The 9776-nt window shown below is 32.0% G+C and overlaps 1 protein-coding gene across 1 annotated transcript; it reads right to left on the bottom strand.

Moving 5' to 3' along the window:
- Positions 1 to 4888: 4888 nt before the first annotated feature.
- Positions 4889 to 5914, bottom strand: LOC104240552 (putative clathrin assembly protein At4g40080). The gene is made up of 2 exons (XM_009795415.1): positions 5318 to 5914; positions 4889 to 5116 (listed from the first exon to the last, which is right to left on the bottom strand). The coding sequence occupies exons 1-2, from the start codon at positions 5912 to 5914 to the stop codon at positions 4889 to 4891; spliced, it is 825 nt and encodes a 274-aa protein (XP_009793717.1).
- Positions 5915 to 9776: the final 3862 nt, after the last annotated feature.

Raw genomic sequence — 9776 nt, 5'->3', positions numbered from 1 at the left:
TTGCAGTTTGGTTAAGAAGGAAGCTTTTTGGTCTTGTTTGTTATCATTTTGTTCTGGGGTGTTTTGCTGATCTCCCATTGTTTGGGTGTTCAAGTATTGGTGTGAGGTCTGCAAATTCGTATTAATAGCTCTGAGGTGTTCCATATCAGTGTCATTCGCGGAGGGGGCTTGTGTGTTTGTTGCATTGTGTTGTTGTTCTAAGTTCGTTTTGTCAAGCATAAGGCTTGAGTAGTGCAGTAGATGGTATGTTACTGTAGGTAGGCTGGGAAGGAAAATTAGGGTTCTTCTTCAATGTTTTCTAGAGAGAGGTCAGATATTCTCTCACTAAATTGGATGATATTTGATTCGGGGAATTGTTAGGTGGGTCATTCTAATTTAGCAATTACGTAGTCTTTTCGGATTTTTTCTGTTTCATTTGGTTGTATAAAGTTTAAAATTATTAAGAGTTTGTTAACTCAAATACATTCATGTGGAGGTGAACTCACTTTATCATTACTTTTTCCACTATTATCAATTTTACAACCACCACCACAACCCACCACCACTCCACCGGGCTTCATCATAGAGCCATCATCACTAACCGCAAGCTTGCTACCAACCATCTCCACCAACAACCAGCCACCAACCACTACATACCATGCACATAGTTGTACTGTTAGCCACCATCTCACAATCATTACTACTATCAACTAGGGGTAGTATACGGGTGGGTCGCATTGGATATTAGCGGGTTGAAAACAGGTAATGTAAAAACGGATAAAATATCTGATCCGACCCATATTTAATATAGATAAAAAATGAGTTAATCTGGCAGATAATATGGATATTCATATTATCCATGGCTTCTTGAAATATGATCACTTAATTTGAGAGGATTTCTAGTTTCCTAAATTTAAGAAACCCCCAATTTGAATCTTTGCAAATGTAAAAGTTAATTATACCTATTGGTTATTCATCTTTTAAATTGATAATATTAATCTTATCTATATTTTGACTTATTTTTTAAAAGTTCATTATCCAGCTCTCTTTTTAGTGGATAATATAGATGAATAATTTTTTTTTCCCATTTTGCTACCACTACTGTCAACCAAGCCTTCTCACACCTATCACCGTAGACAAAATAGGGTTGCTCAAGTAGTAAGCACCCTTCACCTTCAACCTTGAGATTGTGAATTCGGTCACAAAAGAGAGCAAAACAAGGAGCTCTTAGGGAGTTGGAAAAAAAAAAATTACCGTTATCACCACCACTACTAGCTTTTTAGAGTATAGCGTGATTCATCAAATAAACAGTAAATTAAGAGTATAGTGTGATTCATCAAATTATAAACAGTATCTAATATACTGGCACTCGAGTAATAAGATTTAAATAATTATTTATTTTATATTAATTAATTTTAAATAAAAATTATTTATGGACAGTCATATACTAAGAAAAAGACAATTACTCCACATGATGTTTCGGCACAATATTTTAAAAATCAGATATTATTGAAATTAATACGTTATAATTAAAAAAACAAATGGAACCACAATGTCATTATTTTTGGAAGAGTGTAAAATCATGGTGAATAGGTTTAATTTGAGGATTTATAGGAATTTAAATCCTAATCTTTTTAATGTCCTTATTTTGGAAGATATATAAGATTATGTTGGAGACAGGAGTAGGTGTAATTTTGGAATTTACGGAAATTTTATGGTACTCTGTCTCCGAGTTGTTGTTGTCAATGAGGCCCATAGTGGAGCGGCAGTTGTGCGATAACTGAGATATTCAACAGCAATCCAGCTTCCTTTTTTTTTTTTTTGTTAATTAAAAAAAAAGCAAATACGCTTTAACTATTTGATAACATCTTTATGGTGATGAGCATTATCCTTAACTAGTAGGGGTGTACAAAGAAAATCGATAAACCGCATCAACCCGATAATTCGAGTCAAATCGAGAAAAAAAACCCGACTATGGTTTGGTTTGATTTGGTTTGATGTTGAAAAAAAAAATCCGACCATAATTGGTTTGGTTTGGTTTTAACTAAAGAAAGTCAAACCGAAACCAAACTAACCCGACATTACATATATAAAAAATTTAGATATATTTAATAGATAAATATACTTATTGTGATGTAATTTATAAATATTTCTTAAATTTTTTCATAATTTTATCTTCTAAGGTATTATTTCAAGGTTGGACTTAGACCTTCTGAATGTTCCAATAAGTTTTATAGGTAAAAATTGCACGGGGCGCCCTATTTGGTCACCCTCATTTAACCTATACCCATTTTTTAAAAAACTCTTAACTTGTACCTACTTTTTAAATAACTTCAGCCTCATTTCTCCTCCTCCTTCTCCTCCTCCTCCTCCTTTTCTCCTCTTCTTCTTCTTCTTCTTCTTCTTCTTCTTCTTCTTCTTCTTCTTCTTCTTCTTCTTCTGCTGCTGCTGCTGCTGTTGGTGCAGCTATGAAACTTCAGTTCATGGGATGATTGCCATAAATATGGTAATATTTTTTTCTTGTTTGGGCAAATGACTAACATTCTCATATAGTGTGCATAGTCTTTTTAATCTTAATCTCCTTACCAGTGCATTTTAATTTTCTTTTAGACACTGATATCATAATTTCTTCTCTTTTTCTTCTATTTGAGTCAAAATATTACTGCAAATTCTGGAGTGATTTTTATTAGCAGATTCGAACTATATTGGATTTTAGATCGATAAGCAATGTTAATTAAGCATGATTTTCTCGTCAGCAACTTTGACCACATTGGATTTTAGATTGATAGGCTTAGTTGATTTTGCATCACCAGTTCTAGAGCTGAAGTTCGACAGTTACAAAACAAAAACTTCAGCTCTAGAGCTGAAGTTCGCCAGTTATAAAACAAAAACTTCAGCTCTAGAGCTGAAGTTCGTCAGTTACAAAACAAAAACTTCGGCTCTAGAGCTGAAGTTCGCGAGTTAAAAAACAAAAACTTCGGCTCTAGAGCTGAAGTTCGCGAGTTACAAAACAAAAACTTCAACTCTAGAGTTAAGTTCGCCAGTTAAAAAAACAAAACTTCAGCACACTTGGTTTAACACACTTGCTACTTCAGGCCCGTTTACTAGAATGCTGAAGTTTTGCATGATTGCCTTTACTACTTCAGCCCCGTATGCTGAAGTTATACGAAAAAGCGGGTACACTTGCAATTTTTTTTGCAAAGCGGACACAAGTTAAAGCGTGATACAAAAAGCGGGTATAGATGCAAATGCCTCGTTTTATAGCCATTAATATTAGTAACTTAAATAATGCTAACAAAAGCCCAAACCAAAATCAAATCAATACTAATGCTAACAAAAGACATTCAATTCAATATTACGAACGACAATGTATTGAATATCTATTTTTTGTTTTGCAATAATTTAGATAAAAATGCATAACCTATTTTTATTTTTTCTTTAGCGTTTAATCATGTAATTAATACTCCCTTATTAGTCTACTTATTTTAACATGACTTAGTACTTTTAGATTATGTTTATTTTTATTATGGCTTTTTAATTAGCAATATTTATATTACATAATTTTATTGTTGAATATTTTAGGATAATGCCATGACACATCTCATGTTTTGTATTATTTTCTTAGAGAATACTTTATATAGTTGTATCTTACTAGGATTAAAGAAATATTTTGAGCACAAGTTATATATTTTGTTCTACGAAGATTTTACCGGAAAAAAACCCCCGAAAAATCCGAAAATCCGAGAAAAATCGAGATTGAAAACCCCGAGTTTTATTGGTTTGGTTTGGTCTTTAAATTTAATAATCCGACATAATTAGTTTGATTCAATAATTGTAAAATCTGAACCAACCCGACCTATGTACACCCCTACTAATTAACTAGCTTAATTTATATAAAGTTACTATCTGCAACTGCTAGTTTTAACTCATTACTCTAGTCCCCGATGATGGTTTTCAACAGTCATAAAGCCATGTTTTGAATCAATAATGCAGTTAAAAAGTTCAATACCCTTGATCGATATATTACTCTTTTTATTTGATGGATCATTAGGTAAATAATACCAGTAAATCGTATAGGTCTGATTTGACTTGTGATGAATCATTCTAAGTCGATAATATAGTATACATATTACTAGACAGTTTTTATCCCTCCGTCCCAAAAATATATTTAGAATTTCGAGAGTCCTGCTTCTTAACTTTAATCATGAATTCAAATATAGAATATTTAAATTAGTTTAATAAAATTTATATATTTAAAAATTACATAAAAAATAATATAAATCATAATAATTAATAATTTAAAATATTTAAAAGGTATAAAAAATCATGATCAAAGAACAACTTGTTTGATTCTCAAAAGCAAAAAAATAAAAATAAAAAAAAATCATCTTTTTGGGATAGAGGGAGTATTTTCTTTTGTTCAATTTTAGGTTTATAGGAAATGATAATTGCTACCCTAATAAGGGTGAAAAGGTGTGTACCTTATGCTAAACTAAAGCTGGGAAGTTAAAGCAATACGTTTTGTATGATCTTGTTCTTATGGACGTATTACCTATCCAGCTCGAACACTCAGTTATTAGATTTCTATCAGTAAAATTGAACATACTGTTTTCTCATCAAATAATATTCTTGGAAAAAGAAAAAATTGGATCAAATTATTTTTATTCATAATGACAAAACTCGTATGAAACAAAATCAACAGCTTCAGCAACAGAGCTGCGCCTATTTACACAAAATGAGCCCTTTTCAAATGAAAACCATACACACAACATTATTGTAAACACAGAAAACTGTGATAGGCTTCCAATTGCAGAAGGCAAAAATTGGGCTTCTGACCCATAGTTATAACAGGCCAGCCCAGGCCTCTAAACTTAAGCAAAAGCCCAAAAATCACTTTCACCATTGACTTCTATGCAGCAGCAAACAAAAGTTGGTAATTATTTCCTGCAACTTTTTGGGATGACCGAGTTAACTCAACAGACTTTTCATCTACATTCCATAGTAGAAAGCTTTGTCTTTCCCTTTCATATTTCACTTTCTCCATCTCCATTTTCTTTTGAGACACCATTTCCCAAAGAAGATCATTCTTTCTTCTTATAAACAGCTCATTCAACTTTTTCCTGCATCCCTCAAGTCTCTTCAAAGACAATATCAACTCGGACAAATCCAGGTAATTCAATCTTCAAACTCGGTCACCTAACTCAACGAGTCTGATCATCATATGGTACTGAGTTGAACGATAATCTTCAGCAACTAATATCATTATCTCATGCACTAGGTCATTTTTTTGGAAATGTTGTGACTCTGGCGTTTCACAAATCCCCTCTACCATACACACCAAAGATTCCATTTCTGTTGCAAAATCTGATCTGTAAGAGAAACCAATATTTCCTTTTTTGTCTGTAATTTTATCGAAGTTTATCGATAATCTTGACGAAGGGGAAATATAAGAACCCAAAGCCCTAGACGTTATCATGTTACGTTCCAAAACGTTAGCGTACCATCGTACCCACGAAGAGAGTTCTCGTGTTTCGATATCGGATTTGTCGTAAAACCCAGAAAGATTTAGAGAATTATGACCGCCGGACGAAGGGAAAAAGGATATATGATCTTTGTAAAGAAGTGAACCTTTAGCCAAGATGTTATGGAATACAAAAAGGCATTTTAGGGCAACGTATGGATTGTGAGTGCGGTGAAGGCGGTCCATGATGGCTTCGATGCATGCATATATGGCAGGGAGTGAGTTGTCGCCGGCAGAGATGATGGCGGAGATGCGGTGGTCATGTGGCGGAGATGCGGAGGCGTGGGTGGTGGCGCGTATGACGGCGACTTGAATTGATGAAACGCTGCGTTTGGTTGATAAGTTGGCTTTGATAAGTGAGGCTTTGTCTTTGAAAATTCCCATAAGGTCTCTGAGTTTTCTTTTTCTGCTCATTGTTTTGAGGTTTTGGCCGGGGTTGGGAAAGAATGGTGGAAGAGAAATAGAAGCGAATTAAGAGGATGGAAAAGGAGTGAGGGGGCCGTGTACGATGCGTGTATATAACAGCTTATAAGAACGTTATGTGTTAATTTAATTTGAAGTTTAAATTTTCTACATGTCCGTGTTTGAAATTTGAATACTATAATATAATGTTAGATAGTGACATATGACTTTTTCTATTTTAATTATGATACGAAGAACGCTTCAGAGTATACATATAAATTATATCCAACCAACAAACAGTATAGAATATAAGAAAATTGTATTTTTTAGTCAACTAATATATTTACAACAAGTGGCGAATGCAAGAATATAAGAAAGCAGTGTCGATTAACTTACATATGTTCACATTAAGATTTGCAAGTGGGTTTAATAGCCTGTTTGGATGTACTCTTTTTTTTTTTTTTTGTCAAAAGTATTTTTTTCGCCTAAAATTATTTTTTATTAAAAAATTGAGGTGTTTGGCAAGCTTTTAAAAAATAATAATAATATTTTTGAGTAAAAACAGAAATATCCTGAGCCGAAGGTTTATTGAAAACAGCCCATCTATCCTTACAAGGTAGGGGTAAGGTCTGCGTACACATTACTACTTCTCAAAAGTACTTTTGAGAAAAATACTTTTAATCGATGCTCAAAAGTGATTTTCAAATTGCAATTAACAAAACACAAACTACTTCTCACCAAAATTATTTTTTTTATTTTTATAAATAATCTGATTTTAGAAGCACGACCAAATAGGCCGTAAGTCTAAGATTAAGTTGATTTTAAGACTTTACTTCCAGTCTCAAATTAATATTTAATTTGTACGTTATAAAGCGTGTTTATTATTTACATATATACACGAGTACTTTTTTTAAGAAGTCATTTGGCCATCTCCAACCTGCCCCCATTCCTCATAATAAGGGAAATATTTAGGGGAATTTAGCTCCAATCCTCCCTCATTTTTGTCCCCAAAATGGGGGATGAATAGTGTTCCCTCAAATATGGGGTACACTATTCATCTCCCCCATTACTATTCATCACTTTTTTATTATTATTTTATTATTTAATCTTTTAATTTATCTCTTTATATATACCTAATTATGTTTATGTAATGTCTTTATAATATTAATATTATATCTTAACTTTGGTGTATAATTTTGATAAATTAATTTTCGTGCATTTATTATTTTTATGTAGAAATGGCAGTAGATGAAAATCAACGATTTCAAGAATTTTTATTTCGACATAGAAGAATTAAGGACAAAGATGCTCATTTTGCACTTCGTAATGCATTAATAGATAATTTATGGGAGAATACTAGAGGTTGAAGTTGAATATTTATCTAGTATTTCGAATGAATTTTATCGTTATGTAATATGTATTTAATTAATCTTGTATCGCAATGATTTCACTTTTATTTGAATTATTAGTTAATCTATAATAATTGCTTACAAATTATATTATTTAAAATTTTATGGAATTGTTTTAATTATGGAAATTACAAATTAATAAAAATAAAAGATGGAATTTGTTTAATGGAAATTAAAAAAAATGAAATTGAAATGAAAGATAATAATATAATATAAAAGAATTAGAAGAATATAAAAAAGTTTGGGAAAAAAAATGGGGGAATGGTTGGAGTAAGTTATCCCCACAACGGGAAAATCCTCATTTTAGGTATCAAAAATGGGGTAAAGGTTGGAGATGAATACACATATGAAGCAGATTTTTGCAGAACAGTATCGCTGTCGCATCATACTTTTCTAAAGGGTGTTTCTGCCGCTGTACATAGTGTAGATTGATACCTACCTTCTAACAAGTTACTTAATTAGTAAGGAGAACTCCAACACATCACAGAAAATGACACCGTGCAGAAGACATTGACTTGGATTTGTTCGCAATTCACATTAAATTAAAGGCCCTTTTCAAAGGCTGAGTACCTTAGCTTGGGTACGCGGTGCTAGGTTCCGTGTCCTTGGCAGGCTCGACCATCAGAGATCCCGTTCATTACGAACATTTTTTCTGGCGATGTGGACCAAGCTCTGAGTTCCATTCGCATTAGAGAAAGTTATTTCATGAAGAGAACATGAGAAAAAACTTTTTCTCAAGTGTCACTCAGCTAAGTGTTTTTTCCTGTATTTTTTTTATAAATCAATTAAATGTAGTTGTACTGATATAATAATGTGAGATGACAAATCGACAAATGGATATGAGCAAGTGGACTAGACAAAGTAGATAAGGAAAAGTCAGAAATACATACATATATACATATATATATATAGGCAATGACTTTGTATTTTTTTTTTATAGAAAAAATGAGTTGTACCTCTTATTAGCCAAATAAGGAGCCGCCTTGACCTTGATATTTTTGTGGAATATAATTGAAACGCTTCTTCGTAAAATTGGCCACATATGACTACTGACAAGGTCGACTGTTTAGCGTTGGAAACCTAGAGGAACTTTCATATATGCATGTTTCATTTAGATGCTACGACTTTGATTTAAATTATATGGAAACTGCGAACAAAATGTATTACTCTTTCAACAAGTTTACTTGTGTTTTGGACGCATAAATTTCCTTAAATTAAAATAGAAAGAACTTCATCAGAAAGAATATAAACTTGGAAGCATGGGTAGAAGCATTACTGTCGAAAAAGCATGTTTGCCGGGAAGACACTTTGAGGAAAGATTATCTGACTTTTCTCAATTTATATGCACACAGAATTTAAGTTAACTACATCAATATAAACTTTTTCTACATAATCAGTGAATATTAACTTGTGATAATATGTTAATTATAATTTTTATGAATTATGCAATTACCAATTGATATATAATAATCATAGTTGTCTTAAAATAATTTAATTTTATAAATATTTTGTATACCATTGAACTCCTTTCATTCGATCGAGCCATACAACTTAAACTCTACAGAAAATAGACAAAGATCCTTGTCCTTGGTATCAAAAAATGAAACAACGAAGGAATCAAGGAAAGCATTTGTAAATCAAGCCCAAAGTAAAAGCTAGAAGTATACTGGCCTAATGAATGGGTCCAAATCAAAACCCATGTGATATATAAGGCCCATAAATCAGCTGAGTCAAACTTTCAAGTTCAAATAACAAGTGGAAATGATACTATATAGCCATTTTAGGAATGTTGTTTAAAATATATCCACAGTTTATTATATATTTACTGATTAACTAATTCGTTCAAACTTTAGGGCACGAAGTTCTAAAGTTTAAACTTCAAAGTTCAAACTTCAGGACATCATGTCCTAAAGTTCGAATATTGTGTCCAAAAATTTAAATCTTATGTCCTAAATTTTAAATTAGCAATTCAGAAATTCAGGGTACTTAATCCTAAAATTATAATTAGTAGCTCAAAAATTTAGAACACTAAGTCTAGAATTCCAAATTAGTAGGTCAAAAATTCGATCAGGATACAAAAATTCAGAATACTTAATCTTGAAGTTTAGATAAAATGGTTAATCTTTAAATATATTATAAGTTATAAATATATTTTAAATAGCAAGCTTAAAAATGACTATTGATTCACTCCGTCCGAATAACAAAGCAAACTCAACCAAAAAGCTTCGGTCCAATGAGATTTAAGATTGAAGAAAAGGGAGGGAAAAGAAGATGGAGAGATGAGAATTGTTTACTTTATTATTGTTTTCTCCTGGTATTTATCCTTTCCCCAAGTGGACCGAAAATAAAACAATTAATTTAATTCTATTTTAAACTTTTTTTTTGTCAGCCAAAGATTAGTCTATATTAATTAAAGAGCAGTTTTATAGGGAGGTGGTGGTACATTGTTACAAAAGGAGTCTAAT

This window comes from Nicotiana sylvestris, chromosome 4 (genome assembly GCF_000393655.2).
Source record: "Nicotiana sylvestris chromosome 4, ASM39365v2, whole genome shotgun sequence".
NCBI classification, from domain to species: Eukaryota; Viridiplantae; Streptophyta; class Magnoliopsida; order Solanales; family Solanaceae; genus Nicotiana; species Nicotiana sylvestris.
The sequence above is the reverse complement of the archived record's forward strand: the minus strand, read 5'-3'. Positions and strand labels throughout refer to the sequence as shown.